Genomic DNA, 16,354 nt, shown 5'->3' on the forward strand with positions numbered 1-16,354 from the left:
TCTCTCTCTCTCTCTCTCTCTCTCTCTCTCTCTCTCTCTCTCTCTCTCTCTCTCTCTCTGTCTCTCATTTTTTTGTTGCTTTCTATACTGTCAGTGGCTCCTTAACCTAATTACAGTCCCTAGATTATAGTTTCCAAGTAGTTCAGGCTTTATCATTTCTACATAAATGGTTCTAATCTAAGCATCCATCACTCCAGATATAGAGTAAAAAGAAAATGTTTTTAAAATAACCATTACTTACTAAATGCTCTATCTATATCATCAATTTTCTAAGCATATGACAAGAACTTTGTCATTTGATCCTTCCCTCCACTTCATAAAGTAGGCAGCCTACTATTTTCTCCATGCTGCAGAGGAGAAAACTATGGGTGAAAGGTTAAATATTTAAAAGTCACGGGGAATAAGCAGAGTGAGAATTTGGATCCTTCCAGTCTAACTTGAAAAACAGCTCTCTAAGCCACTGTGCAGTAGTTGGATCTTTATTCCCCTCTCTCTACTCTGTTCTAGTTCTATTTCTAACAGCAATGATTTTTATTTATTTAGGGTAACCCTGGCCGGCCAGGTCTTAATGGAATGAAAGGAGATCCTGGTCTCCCTGGTGTTCCAGGATTCCCAGGTATTTCAAAGAAAGGTTTAAGGTTTTCCTTTATATTTTTAAGTATTTTTATTTATTCTTTGAACATCCCATATATTCAATATATTGTTACCATACGCACCTCCACTACCTTCCTCCAGCTCACTGCATCTGTCTCTCTCCCAATTTCATGTTCTCTTTATTAATCACTACTGCTACTACTATTACTACTACGATGATGACTACTACCATATACTATACTAATATAGTAGTAGTATAGTGTAATAGTAGTCGTCGTCGTAGCAGTTGTTGTCATAGTAGTAGTTGTTGTTGTTGTTATTGTAGTATTAAACAATCCCCTAAGTCCAAATAACGTTGACTGTATTAACTCCTTTGGAAAAAAACCCTGTTTTTTTTGTTTATTTCATTTTGTTTTGTTTTTCTTATTTTCCTATATAAGGCTGTCTTGTTGCATATTTGTGCAGTTTTATTTTATATATCATCTTTTCCAGGAATGAAAGGACCCATTGGAGTACCAGGCTCAACTGGCCCTGATGGGGAACCAGGTCTTACTGGGCCCCCAGGTAAGAATTTTTCTTCTCCTAAGGCTGTTTATGCTTGGTACTTAGAAACATGAAAGACTTTTTAAAGTATCCATTCTCTCTTTCCAATTTATCAACATAATTTTCTTATCAATTTCATTTCCTAATTTCTTAAACTATTTAGTTCTATTATATTGATAGCCACTCTATTAAATTTAAGATAGAAGTGCCTAGTCTCATCCAACAGTAAGAAAGCTAGCCTCTAAGAATGGAGCTTCCAGATCAGGCCTAGCTTGATTTCTCTGAATTCTTTAACTCAAGCCTGTGGTGTCTTCAGCAATAGGATCTTACCATCAAGTTTTGGATAACCAAGAGCCTGTAATGTTTGTGGATGGTCTATGGCAACTCACTGTCCAATAACTTCAAAAGAAGTAACTCATTCTCTGCACTGGACTTTTCATTTGTTAGCCTATGGTATCTACTAGAGGTATTGTTGCTCTGTTATTGAGTAACTACATTTTAACTTTGTGTGGTGTGTGTGTGTGTGTGTGTGTGTACAAATTTCTGTATACCTCTTGGACCTTGATCTCTTTCCTTATATTAGGGACATTTTATTCTATGATTATGGTGAAATATTTTCTGTACCTTTTATGTGAGTTTCTTCTTCTTCTATACCTATTCTTCCTAGATTTGTTCTTTTTATAGTGGCCCAGACTTCCTGTATTTTCCATTATTGTAATTTTTTGAATTTGTCATTTTCTTTGGCTGAGTGATCCAATTCTTCTACCTATTCTACAAGACCTAATTTTTTTCTTCCATTTGGTCTAATCTAATGGTAAGGATTTCATCTAAAATTTTTGTTTGAATTTCTGAGTATTTCATTTCAAGATTTTTCATTTTGACACTTTGCCAAAGATTCTATCTTTTTATTAAACACTATTTTTCATATCTTGATTTCTTTTTATTATTTATTTAACTGTCTGTGTTTTTGAGTGCTTCATTCCAGAATTCATTCTTACCTCTTCAAGTTCCCTGATAATTCTCATTATTACTATTTTGAAATATCTTCTGAGTCACTTTTCTCAGGGAACACTGCTATAGGAGTATTGATATTTTGTGGAGACTTATTGTTTAGATCATTCATGTTTGTATATCTGTGATAGAATCATGAAACAGGTTGTTGTCTCTCCTTTGTTGAGTGGATATTTGAAGCTCTGTCTCCTATAGGCCCAAGTTATCATGTAACAGACCAGCTGTATAGGACTTACTGTTTAGTTTTTGGGCACATTAGTGTTGATGTTAAGTGGGATTTTAGAAGCAGTCCCAGCCCAAGCTAAGTGAATTTTCAAAGCACCCAAATAAGCCTTCTGTAATATTAGAAAATCCTCACAGCAGATCTTCAAGCATGTTGAGGGAAGGCTCTTAGGACTAATCATCAAGCAGTAGATGCTAGTAGAATTGATAATACAAGTCTAGGATCCCTACATGAAGGAGAGGAGCAGGGTAGGGGAATGGGGAATGAGGACGTGTATAATGCTACTTCTTGGAGAGTGACAGTCTTTACATTATGGAAAAGGGTGGAGTTGGTAACCAGTATCTTCTTTGGTTCTGCATTGATAAGGGGCCAGTGGTACATGGCATCCATGGGTGGAGTTGGCAAAGATAGCTAGAGTTGGCAGCTATAATCTAGGCTTTTTTTTGGCTAGAAAGGAGAAGAACAGGGGTTCTCAGCATGGAAGGATGTAGGTAGCTGTGTGAGTCTGGAGTTTCTATCCTGATGAGGTATTTCTGAAGGTGGGTCAGAAGGCTGGAATGGGCTAGTTTTAATTTTCTTGATGAAATAATTACAATTTCCATGAATACACTTCTGTTTGACGTGATAGCAGCTAAGTACATTTATTTATTTATTTATTTATTTATTTATTTATTTATTTATTTTTGTCATACAAATGCATCTTCTGATCTTAGGCCAATTTGGCATCTGTTTCTCCAGACATTTTCTCTTCACCATCTTTACTTTTATGTGTTTTTCTTCTTAGGTCCTCCTGGGTTGCCTGGTCCTTCAGGACAGAGTATTGTAATCAAAGGTGATCCTGGACCTCCAGGGATTCCTGGACAACCTGGATTAAAAGGTCTACCAGGACTTCCAGGCCCTCAAGGCCTACCAGGTACCTTGGTAGATTATTATTTAAGGGCCATCTAATTAGAACATTCCTTTGATCCACTTTTTACATGTGAATTGTTTGTCTCTAACAATGACAGACCCAGCAAGAAAAGAATAAGAGGCCACCACAGATCCCATTTCCCTTTTTCTTAAAAATGTTAAAATAACTTAAGCCTAACCAGATTTCTTTTAATTCTTCTGAGCATGCTAATTTAAATGGTCCGATTGTGTGAAAATGTATTTTTCTTGAAGGTCCAATTGGCCCTCCAGGAGATCCAGGACGCAATGGACTCCCAGGCTTTGATGGTGCAGGAGGGCGCAAAGGAGACCCAGGTCTGCCAGGACAGCCAGGTAAAATGTCTGAAACAGTGATGTTAGTCATTGTATATATGCTTTCAAGGCCTCTGTATATGGGGCTGTACTTGGAACTCTGACAACTTCTTGTGGAGGGAGCATGAATAACTGTCAAATCCAGAGCTGGGGAAAAATAGGAAGGTACAGCCAAAGAAATATGTTATAGTAGACAGCATAAATATGTTGCATTTTCTTTTAGATAAAGCATTAGAAATCTAAGATATTTTTCCAGGTATTCAATATAATTACTTTTCAACTCTTTTTGTTTTATTTTCTTTTAATAGGTGTGTGGGACAGGCCACTATTGAGACATAGCCCCAGCTTCACTCGATTAATTTTCAGTTTGTTTATTTAAATTCATTGACTACCTTATAATGATTTTTTAATCTTTCTTAATTTTGTGATATTACAGAAGAAAATTTCCCCCATAGAATGCAGTAAATATACATCAAAAGTTTAAATGATCACCATAGAACTTTGAAGAGTATGGTAAAATCTTATGCTGAGAAAATATATTAATATACAGATTTTTAAACTCAATCATTACTATACCCTTTTTACAATATTAACTTTTGTTTCTACTAAATGTATTTCATCTTCTTTAAAAAAAAAACTCAGTATGTTAAGATATAGCCATGGTTGGCCTAGTCTTTACAGTATAGTCTGGACTGGCCCCCAAATCATGGCAATCCTCTTTCTTCAGTCTCTTAAGTACTGAGAATCAGTTTCCTACATTTCTATCACAATTCAATCTAATCCCAAAACAAATTTGATTAAACTTATAAAAAACATCAATATGTGTCACGCCCGCCTCGCCAGCAAGGATGACACAACAACAGGATCCTTCCTCATGCACTTTATTGGGGAACACACCATTGATTGTAAAGCAAAAGACCACCAGCCCAAAATGGGTGCTGCTTAAATAGTTATCACAACTGTGTATAAGTGTCTAATTGGTGTTTCTTGGAGAACTTCATTTACATACTGCTCGGGAGGGTGAGGAGCTGCGTCTGAAAGGTATGCAGGCTCACAGCAGGTGTTTACGACCCTGAATGCAGTTGTTTTCCACCTCAAACAGAGGGAACAAGCGCCATCTTCTAATGGCGGCTCCTTACAAATATGATTGCTGAAATAAAAATAAAAGCCAGGTTGTGGTGGCATACACCATTAGTCCCAGCACTTAAGAGGCAGAGGCAGGCAGATCTCTTGAGTCCAAGGCCATCCTGGTCTACAGAGTGAGTTTCAGGACAACCAGTGTTATGGAAAGAATCCTTGTTTTGAAAAAGAAATACAAGATTATAAACGTAATAGATTGTTAATATATAAGTAACTCTAGGTGATATAGTTATAAAACAGAGTAATATAAACATAAATAATGTGTATTAGAAAAAAAGTTCTTTGGTGACAAAACAATGTAGTGATACATGTGGACCTTCTTAGAGTCAACACTGCCAATTCAGTAACTTCATGTTTCCAAAGAATGAACAAATTAGTGACATCTTTATGCATTGCTATGAAGTATCCTAAAAGCAAAAATTAGCACACACAATAGTTAAAGCCCTGGATACAAAGAGAACCACCAGTGGCATAAAAATGATGCTTTTTGGATGCTGGAGAGATGGCTCGATGGGACCTCTTCCAGAGGTCTCAAGTTCATTTCCCAGCAACCACATGGTGGCTCATAACCATCTGTAATGGGATCCAATGCCCTTCTCTGGTGTGTCTGAAGACAACTACAGTGTACTCATATACATAAAATAAATAAATCTTTCTTTAAATGATGCATTTTGAAGGCTTTTAAAGAATACGTTATGTATTTTCTAAGCAAGTATTCTTCAGAACACTTCTCCAGATGTATCAAAGAAAAACATTTTCAGCACTGAAGCTGGGGGAGCTGTGGAAACCATACTCTTCTTATCCTATAGTTGAACAAAGCAGTGGGTGAAATTTGGTCGTAAGATTCAAACTCCTTTAGTATAGCAAAAGAATAGATAACATGCTGGCTTCCCACAGGCATCACTTCTTCCTACCTAAAATTTGTTCGAGAATTTTAGTGCTTAATGTCTTCAGCCTATGCCAGGAGGAAATAAATTCATTTCAATCTCTTTGAGGCAAAGAAAATAGTCTCGTTTGCCTCTTTACCCATCATATCTAACAATGCTTTTATAGATACCACATAAAGATTGAACAAGTTAACTAATCACTACGCTTTGTTAATAGCCACAATAGTGGCTCAGAGCTTACTTAATCGTGTACACCAATGATTTCCTACAAATAGGTGCTCGTGGACTGGATGGTCTCCCAGGACCAGATGGATTGCAAGGACCTCCAGGTCCCCCTGGAACCACCTCTGTTGCCCATGGATTCCTCATCACACGTCACAGTCAGACAACAGATGCACCACAATGCCCACAGGGAACAGTCCATATCTATGAAGGCTTTTCTCTCCTGTATGTCCAAGGAAATAAAAGAGCCCATGGTCAAGACTTGGGTAAGATAATTGGCACCTAACTTCGTTCTATGCATTCTGTATTTATTTTAAAACTCTTCTTAGGTCCTGGAGTGACCTTGAACAAAATGTACAACTCTATTCTTTTGGGGCTTTCAAATTGAAGAGCATATCAGAGCCAAATAACTGCAGTTGTTACAAATTTTAAATGAATAGTTTAAACTTCAAATTAAAAATATTGAAAGCACTGTAGCTAGTACAAGGTACCAGTTTCCTTTTTTGGTTTAAATCAAGATGATTTCAAAGATGTGTTTCCTTTTACTTAGTTTAGTAATGAAGCAGTTGTCCAGGGCACTCTATAGTAAAGCAGCTGCTTGCTTATGCACTGTTTGGAATTTATGGGTGACAAATTCTTATTTTAAGCTATTCAGTGCATCCCCACGTGTCTTCTCTATACTTAGTCAATGGGTGAGGCAGCACTGACTATCAAGACCTCTCCATCCCCATGATTTCTTTTTTGCAGTTTCAATGTTGGTTGGTAAGGGCTGATCATTTTTTCTGAGGCTGTTTATATTAAAATCTACCCTCCAATTTACATCCAATAAAATGTTTAAGATGATAGTCCAGGCTCTCAAGTTCTGGGATGTCTATGATTAGAAGCTTCCTGAGGTCTTATTGGGTATGAAATTACTTCTAAACAGCAGAACTTCAGAAGTGTCTGCTGCTTATTCTGTTTTAAGAGTCTGTCCACACCTGCTAGTTAATTCTCCCTTATTTACATGGAAGCCAAGGTTTATAGGTTATTCGATGAAACTGAATAAAATAAAAATTGGTTTAATTTTTTGCCTTTTTCTATGTTTTTCTCTTCTGATTTCCTTTTCTCCTTTTTATCTTTCCTTCATTACATTTTTCTCTATTGCTTTCTTTATATCTCCTTTTCCTAATCTTAAATAGGCAACACTTTTTAAAACATCATGTTTAGATAAATTGAAATGTTACATTAAAAAATAATTCACTAGTTTTCTATAATCTCTCTCACATAAAAACCTCCTCTCCTTTACCTATTCTGTCTTTACTGAAAAAGTCTAACTTGTGTTTATAATCAAAGGGTTAGACATGAAATTTCAGAGCTGTAGAGATAGCTCAGCAGTTAAGAGCACTCGTTGCTCTTCCAGAGGACCAGTATTCAATTCTTAGCATCCATATGAAAGCTCACAACCTTCTTATAATCCCAGTTCCAGGGTATCTAGTGCCCCATTCTGACTTAAGTAGATCCTGCATGTGTACATTACATAAATATACATCATTATATGTAAAATAAAAATTAAAAACAATTTAAATATGAAGTCTAACATAATAGATAAGTGCAAAATATTAGATTTTTTGATCACTGTAACATCTTACTATATAATAGAGATAGAAAATAGGACCCATTCAGTATTATTTTATAACTTTCAAAAATGTATGTTTTTGGTCAATTGGAGTTTGTTCTCAGACTTGGTAACTATAAACTATTCTTACCTTGATACACTTTCTGTCTAGAACAGAAAAAGTCTAGAAAAATAGCTTAAAATCTAAGAGTGGTCTGTATTGACAGGACTTTGCTAAGGTTTGAGTTATGTTAATGAATAAACAAAGAATGTAAGCAAGGATACCTTCAATGTTAAACAATTACCTGGTAGAATATTTTCTGGTATAGATTGGTAGAAGGACTAAAATATTTTTTCTATTTTTTGTGTGATTATAATACAATTGTATAGTTTTATCTTCCTTTACCCCTTCCAAATTCTTCTTTGTAACCCACCTTACTTTCCTTTAAAGTCATGAAACACACACACACACACACACACACACACACACACACACACACTATATATATATATCTCACATATGTTCATAAATGCAACTTGTTCATTTCATATAATGTACTGTATATATGGTTTCAGGGCTGACCTTTCAGTATTAGATAACCAATTGAATTGGTGTGATCTTCCCTGGAGGAGACAAATTGCATTTTGGAATTTCTTTGTCTGGTAGGGAGAAAAGAAACATTGAAAACCAGTAATCTATTAAGGCCTTGTTATTTGGGATATGGGAAGTGTGTGATATCATGGTTTAAATATTTTCAGACTGTAATGGTAATTCAATATTATTATAGACACCCGATAGCACAAACTTATGTAAACATCATAGTCTTATCATTGTGGAACTTCTTTTAGGCACATTTTCCTTTGTTTATGAGACCAGGTGTATTTACAGCTCTGTACTAAATTAGACAATAGATTGGCTTTTTAAAAAAAGTTACTGTATAATATACATAACACTATCAAACCCTTTGTCTAATATGATTTTCACAAGAATGACAAAAATAGAGGACAAACATTTCTCCAAAAATTTATAAACAAAGAAACTGGCTCATAGGTTAAATCAGTTAATAAAAGCCACACAAGTAATAAATGATAGATTTAGGACTTGAACACAAACCATGGCAATTCTTTTTTCCCACTAATTTATTTATTTACTCACTTTACATCCTGATTGAAGCCCCCTTTCTTCTCAGTCCCCCCTCATAAAGACCCTCCCCTATACCTCCCTCCACTTCACCTCTGAGAAGGGGGAGGTCTCCCCTGGGTACCAATCCACCCTGGCACCTCAAGTCACTGCAGAACTAGGTACATCCTCTCCCACTGAGGCCAGATAAGACAGCCCAGTTAGGGGAGCAGGGTCAACAGGCAGGCAACAGACTTAGGATATAATCTCCTGCTCCAGTTGTTGGTGGACCTGCATGAAGACCAAGATGCACATCTATCTACATATGTTCATGGGCACAGGTTCATGTGTGCTCTTTGTTTGGTGGTTCAGTCTCTGGGATTCCCCCAAGGGTCTAGGTTAGTTGACTCTGTTGGTCTTCCTGTGGAGTCCCTCAGTCCTTCCCCCAACTCTTCCACAAGACTCTCTGAGCTTTGTCCAATGTGTGGCTGTGGGTCTCTGCACTTGTTTCAGTCAGCTGCTGGGTGGATCCTCTCAGAAGACAGTTCTGCTAAGCTCCTATCTATCAGTCTAAGCTGACAGATACAAACATATCCAGAACTCCAAGGTAGTTGAAGGAGGAAGGCAGGCCTGCAATGTGTCCCTGTTGATCCTCTGAGGACAACTCAGCATATTCACCAACCTAAAATTGTCAAGAGTTGCTACTTCATTCATTTATGTCTGTCTCACACAGGGCACCCGTGTATTCAGGCCATCAGCCACAAATATAGCTGTCAACAGTGTCTTCACATGTTGTATCATTGTGAGAAGGCTTTGTCCAACAAAGAAGCATCACAGTCTCACAGTGTGTCTCTGTGAATCCACTACCCATGTAGTCACAGTGGTAGCTTTTTCCTCCATCCATACATAGACCTCCATGGAGACATGGCTGACTGGCACATTCATCAAAGTTGTCATCACAGTGGTCTCCAAGGAATATCTTTCCACAATGGGACTGTGTTCCAGGATGGAATCAATGGCTACTCTTGCTCCTGTGTGCCTGGATACCATGGTGGCAATTCTAGATCTGTCCATTTTTAAGTTGTGCAGTGCTGCCATTCCCTTTCATGTGACTTTGAGTCAATTACTTTTCTTTCAGCCAATTTTGTATGTTGGGATTTTTTTCTCAACTATATCAATGACTTTCAAGCTGGGAACCTTTGCAAAGATCCCTAGGCCTTTCCCAAATCGATCACATACTAATTCCAAATGATTGGTGGAAGGTGGTCAGTACTGGGGATCAAACCAAGCATCCCAAGCATGTTAGGAAAACTCTGTACAACTAAACCATACCACAGACCTATAATTTCCAAATGTTTCTGATTGTTATCAGCCCTCAATTTGAGAAAACCTATCCCTTCAGACACATAAGAATACACTCAACTTTTTTTTATATTCCTTCTTTTTATTTAATCTTTTTTTTACAGTCCAAATTTTATTCCCCTTCCGGTCCTCTGTGTGTTCCACATCCTATACCTACTCCCCATGCCCCTGTCTCCACTAGGATGTCCTCAACCCCCCACCCCCACTCCACCAGATCTCCAAACTCCCTGGAGCCTCAAGTCTTTTGAGGGTTAGGTGCATCTTCTCTGACTGAACCAAGTCCTCTGCTGTATATGTGTTGGGGGCCTCATATCAGCTGCTGTATGCTGCCTGTTTGGTGGTCCAGTGTTTGAGAGATCTTGGGGGTCCAGGTTAATTGAGACTGCTGGTCTTCCTATTGGGTCACCCTCCTGTTCAGGTTCTTAGAGCTTTTCCCTAATCTTCCATTCTCATGTTGACTTTCTCCTATAGTTGACCTGTATTTGGGGTGGTTACCTTTTCCATATACCCTTTGAGCATCAGTCGTCTTTTATTTTATGGAAGAGTTCACATTCAAAAGGACTGTTTAAACTCATTACGATATAGTTTTGGAAGATTTAGAGAGATGCCTCAATAGTTACCAATGTGTACTGCTCTTGCAGCAGACCCAAATTTGGTTCCTAGCACACACAGGTTGGACTCCTCACAACTACCTGTAATTCCAGCTACAGGGTATCTGCCTTCCTCTTCTGGCCTCTGAGAGTGCTGCCCTAATATGTACAAACACACACACACACACACACACACACACACACACACACACACTTAATTTAAAATAAAATTCTCTTTAAAATTAGAAGAAAATAAATATAAGAAATATAACTCAGTGGCAGTGTTCATAACTAGAAAGTCCTAGACCTGGTTTTAAACTCAAACACTACAAAAAAGGGCAAAATAAAATTAGAAAAAAATATATTTCTAACAAAAATGTGCTCTTTGTTTAGTAATTTAAAAAGTATATCAGTTGTGAGTGTTTAATTGTAATGACTACAGATCAAAGCAAAAAGTTTATCATATAAAGTCATATGGTTATGAGAAACATTTAAAAATATTTAATTTTTTATTTCAAAAGGATAAAACAGCATATTTAAACTGTCGTACCACTGTGAAAGGCACCTGAGAAAAACAGTTTAAAAGAATAAAAGATTTATTTTGTCTCATAGTGTCATAAATTTCATTCCATGGTCAGGTAGCTTCATTGTTTCCTGGCCTTAATAAGGCAAAACATCATGGCAGAAGGGTATGGAAGAGTGGATATATTTATTTACTAGTTATCAGAAGGAGGCGAGTTGAAAGCCTATGCTAGTAGACTTTCTTCTTTATCTTTATCTTTTTTATCCTTCTTCATCCACAACCTGTTGGATGGTATCAGTATTCAGGATGGGCTTTCCTTAATATCAGGAAACACTTCCACACACACATCTAGAGATGTGCTTTACTAACTGTGTAGGGGTGGATGAGGGATGTCTCAATCCACTGAGGTTGGGAAACTAGATTAAACAATTTAATCTTGACTTTCCTTTTATTTGTTCTTCTGGCAGTTTTTTCGTCTTCTTTTACATTTATTTACCTTTTGGTTTATCTCTAAACCTGTCTTTAGTTTGTTAGCGTTTTTATTAATATTATTTATACACTTGAAGAGATTGCTGGCCCCCACAAAATAACATATTAAACATAGCTTAGAAAAAGGGGCATTGTGGAACAAGACATAGGTAGATTCTGCAAAGACTTTGTGTGTGCCCTTTATGTGTATTCAAAAAATACATAAATGTCCATCAATAGACACCACTGTTTATAGGATCCATAACCAATTAAAAAAACCAATGGGGAATATGTAATGATCCATAACAACAAAATCTATATTCATTGTAAAATATATCTTGATTTTATAAATGATACAATGAATGAATCCTAGGGTTTAAAAATTGTTGTGTTTGTTATCTGAAAAATGTGCACCAGTTTCTTTGTGAAATGTTTTATTTTTATGGCTTTAGGATAAACTAAATATTATAATGCATTCCTTCATCTTTTTCTTTTCAATTCTTTATAGGGACGGCTGGCAGCTGCCTTCGTCGCTTCAGTACCATGCCCTTCATGTTCTGCAACATTAACAACGTTTGTAACTTTGCTTCAAGAAATGACTATTCTTACTGGCTTTCCACCCCAGAGCCCATGCCAATGAACATGGAACCCCTGAAGGGCCAGAGCATCCAGCCATTCATTAGTCGGTGAGCCACTACTTTAGCTTTGACTTTTACCAGTCCCCACTTATTTTAGCTAGTAAAAAGTCAGTCTAAAATGGATAATCAATGATACCCATCCCAAATTAAGTATATAAGAGTGATTTTTAATATTCAACCCAGTATTTAGTTTGAGCTGTATTTTTTAGAGATCAACTTTTGACCAAGTCCTATGAAAAACATTTTAATATAAAGAGAACTCAGTCTAGTTATTATGCAAATATACCTGTATATATTTGTACTGTTTTTTTTACTAATTTGGTATACATCCATCTTAGGCTAAGTACTACAAATGATCAAATTGAAAGAATGGGAAATGTATGGGGGAAAGGATATTTAATTCTAACCTAATAAATCTGGAGATATCTGTCTTTAAAACGTGTTTTGAACTGGACTATCTTTGGTAGAGTGGAAAAAACTAGATACACATACAATTATAAAGGGAAAGTCATACTAAGGAGAGAAAATGAGAATGCATAGTGGATGGATGTATCTAGAATGTAGTATTTAAAGTTTTCATAGGAGAAAAGATTAGAAAGTTCGCTTGAGCACAGATAGTAGAATGTTTTGACTGCCAAATTATAGCTTGGAATTTATTTGGTGTATTATAATGAGTAGCACTACAGGCCCTCAGCCAGTATTTGAGATAAAGTTCAGGGAAGATTAGGGAACTATCAATGTACTTGAATTGCATAGTGACAGTCCTCAGGTAGAAACCAGTTACACTGAATAGTATTGCTATGGTCCTAATGGAACCAGATTCGATCTCACAATGCGAGACATGCATCACATTAATGGACTAATGAATTAATAGATGAATTTTGGCATGCTTTTAAAGTAACAAATAGAGATTGGTAGCATTAACAGAGATTTCCTGGGATTTTCCACATTGGAAAAATCTCTTGAGGATATTAGATAATGTTATTTTCATTGTGATCCTGATACAAGGACCTAGTAACCACAAGGAGTGAATCATTACTATGTCCAATTTCTTTGACATTGAATACAAAAATGTAATGTAGTTTGGCTTTAGTAGCAACATAGTTGTTTCCTTTGTAATATAGTTACCCAAATATCTCTCTCTCACTTTCTCTCTCTCTCTCTCTCTCTCTCTCTCTCTCTCTCTCTCTCTCTCTCTCTCTCTCTCTCTCCCCCACCCTGTGTGTGTAACATATAGCATGCAAGTGTTGGGGGGGGAGATTTTTTTCAGTCTCAACTTTATGGAGTAAGTGTTTTCATAATATAAAATGCATTATGTATAGAAATTTTGCTAAATTGACCTCCATCATATTTCAAGATATTCCCTCATACATTTTTAAACTTTATTTAATTCTTTTCTTTTATTGGATATTTTCTTTATTTACTTGTCAAATTTATCCCTCTCCAGGACTCCCCTCCAGAAACTCCCTATCCCATCCCCCCTCCCTCTGCCTCTTTATCCCCCTCCTGGTCTACCCTCTGACTGTTCCACATCCCATTCCCCCTCCCCCTGACCCCCATCTCAATGAGGATGCTCCGACCCTCTAACCCCCACCCCACCAGACCTCCCCACTCCCTGGGGCCTACTGTCTCTTGAGGGTTAGGTGAATCTTCTCTGACAGAGTCTAGACCCAGCAGTCCTCTGCTATGTATATGTTGGAGGCCTCATATTAGCTGGTGTATGCTGTCTGGTTGGTGGCTCAGTGTCTGAGAGATTTCGAGGATTCAGGTTAGTTGAGACTGCTGGTCCTACTACAGTCACCCTCCTCCTCAGCTTCTTCCAGCTTTTCCCTATTCAACCACAGGGGTCAGCTGCTTCTGTCCATTGGTTGAGTGTAAATATCTACATCTGACTCTCAGCTGCTTGTTGGGTCGTTTGGAGGGTAGTCATAATAGATCCCTTTTTGTGAGCACTCCATAGCCTCAGTAATAGTGTCAGGTCTTGGGGCCTCCACTTGAGCTGGATCCCACTTTAGGCCTGTTGCTGGACCTTCTTTTCCTCAGGCTCTTCTCCATTTTTGTCCCTGCAGTTTTTTTCCAGACAGGAACAATTATGGATCAGAGTTTTTGACTGTGGAATGGCAATCCCATCCCTCACTTGATGCCCTGTCTTGTTCTTTATTAAAATTTTGATGTATTCATCAACATTTATTTTGTGGCCATTTTTACTTACGTTGTAGTTTTCAACTACTGCCTGGGCACTTGCCCAGCTTATACTGGGTCTGTTTTACTTACCCAAATATGGCCAAATGGTTAATAAATGTCCTTGGAGGAAGAATAGTGGGTGGATGTTGAGAAAATATCTGGTTTTTGTCTTTTCCAGTTTACTAGACATTCTGCTTACCACAATAATAGCATCGCTAAGTGTCAACCTCCAGTTGGGCCCTTTAACAAGTATGTAGAACACACTAAACCAAACTCCTACATCAATTACCGCATTGACTACAGCAAGTATGAATGGAAAGTTATGTCACAATGGAAAATTAAAATGCAATAGCTGTAATTCTACAATGTATTGAGAGAAGGCTTACAGTTTTTGCTTATAAATGCACTATGCATGAGGGAAGACAGTTCTTATGCAAAAAAAAAAAGATTCTCAAAGTGCATTTTTCACCTCTTCTGATCATTGAGGAGAGTTGTCAAGGGCCTCCAGAATAAGAATTCTGAAGAAGAGCAATTGTTTCCTACACTCTCACTCTGTAACTCATATTCTCTCTCCCTTTCCTTTACCAGATGTGCAGTGTGTGAGGCGCCAGCTGTGGTGATCGCAGTTCACAGCCAGACTATTCAGATTCCACACTGTCCTCAGGGATGGGACTCTCTGTGGATTGGCTATTCCTTCATGATGGTATGAAACACCCATCCCTGATTTTCTCATCACAGCTGACCTTCTATATAAGTAAATTTCTCTTGACTTGAACTGTCACCGTTATTTGGGTATTGATAAGAAGCTTGAAGCTTAAATAACCGCTGTCCGAGCATAGTGTTCCCCCATCCATATTTTCTAGAGTCAATTTTTATAATATGCCCATTGCTTTTGTTGACGCTTTTGATGTGGATACTGATCTCTTACCTTTAATCATAGTCCCATTCATTACATTCTAATTTCTGGCCCGGTTAGATATATATTATTGAAGAATCACTAAAATAATATATCATGTATATGTTGTGGAATACTTTCCTTATCTTTGTAGCATACAAGCGCAGGAGCAGAAGGCTCTGGCCAAGCCTTAGCCTCTCCTGGCTCCTGTTTGGAAGAATTTCGTTCAGCTCCCTTCATCGAATGTCATGGGCGAGGGACATGCAATTACTATGCCAATTCTTACAGCTTTTGGCTGGCCACTGTTGATATGTCAGACATGTTCAGGTAAGTTGCTTATGGTTTTAGTTCAGGCCTAAAGCTTCCTTCATAGATAGTAGGAAAGAGAAATTCTATTAATGAGTTGTTGACCCTTAGTAAATTTTAGGAATTTGTTGAACTGAGTTCTTTAGTCTTCGCTTGTTCCTCACATATAACTAACTTGTAATATAGAAACAAACTTTACTTTGTCTTGTAAGGGTGGTTACAGGTGACTTAGTATTAACCTTTCAGTATCAAAAAAGTCAGGAGTTGGTCTACTAAAGTGATATCTCAAGAACTGAAACTATATAATGTACTGAAACTTATAACACATAGTTTCTGTGAATGATTTTGGGCAGTTCATCTGAGTCTTTGAAGAATGAAATAACACGTATCTCTGAATACTTCAATCTCTTGATGTTTGTATTTATTTTTATGTGTTGCTTCTTTCTTAATATTTTTATATAATATCTTATAATTATAATATAATATCTTATTATGCATTTGCTCAACTGGCTAAACTTCTCCCATCTTATAAATATTAAGAAAGGTAACAAAAAACACTAAGAAACAAATATATAAACATAACAGTAGTGGGGACAATGGTCACAAAAATACATGTGAAGATATAGAGAATGAAGTTTAAATATATTGTGAAGTATTATTCTGTCATAAAGAATTAAGTTGTATATGAAACCAACAAACATGATATTCAAAAAAAGTCATACTTAGAGAAATATCCATATTTTCTCTCTCATGTCTGGATCCTGGATTTCTCTCTCTCTCTCTCTCTCTCTCTCTCTCTCTCTCTCTCTCTCTCT

The 16,354-nt window shown here is 37.1% G+C and overlaps 1 protein-coding gene across 2 annotated transcripts in view; it reads left to right on the forward strand.

Moving 5' to 3' along the window:
• Positions 1–16,354, forward strand: part of Col4a5 (collagen type IV alpha 5 chain) — a 187,781-nt gene that overhangs the window by 169,345 nt on the left and 2,082 nt on the right. For both annotated transcript variants that reach the window (XM_028767456.1, XM_028767457.1), the window contains 8 exons: positions 544–616; positions 1,087–1,158; positions 3,156–3,284; positions 3,533–3,631; positions 5,913–6,125; positions 12,025–12,202; positions 14,927–15,041; positions 15,388–15,560. In XM_028767456.1, the coding sequence (XP_028623289.1) occupies positions 544–616; positions 1,087–1,158; positions 3,156–3,284; positions 3,533–3,631; positions 5,913–6,125; positions 12,025–12,202; positions 14,927–15,041; positions 15,388–15,560 (1,052 nt within the window). The remainder of the gene's footprint in view (positions 1–543; positions 617–1,086; positions 1,159–3,155; positions 3,285–3,532; positions 3,632–5,912; positions 6,126–12,024; positions 12,203–14,926; positions 15,042–15,387; positions 15,561–16,354) is intronic.

The sequence above is a fragment of the Grammomys surdaster genome, unplaced genomic scaffold (assembly GCF_004785775.1).
Source record: "Grammomys surdaster isolate TR1022 unplaced genomic scaffold, NIH_TR_1.0 173, whole genome shotgun sequence".
In the NCBI taxonomy this organism is placed as follows: domain Eukaryota; kingdom Metazoa; phylum Chordata; class Mammalia; order Rodentia; family Muridae; genus Grammomys; species Grammomys surdaster.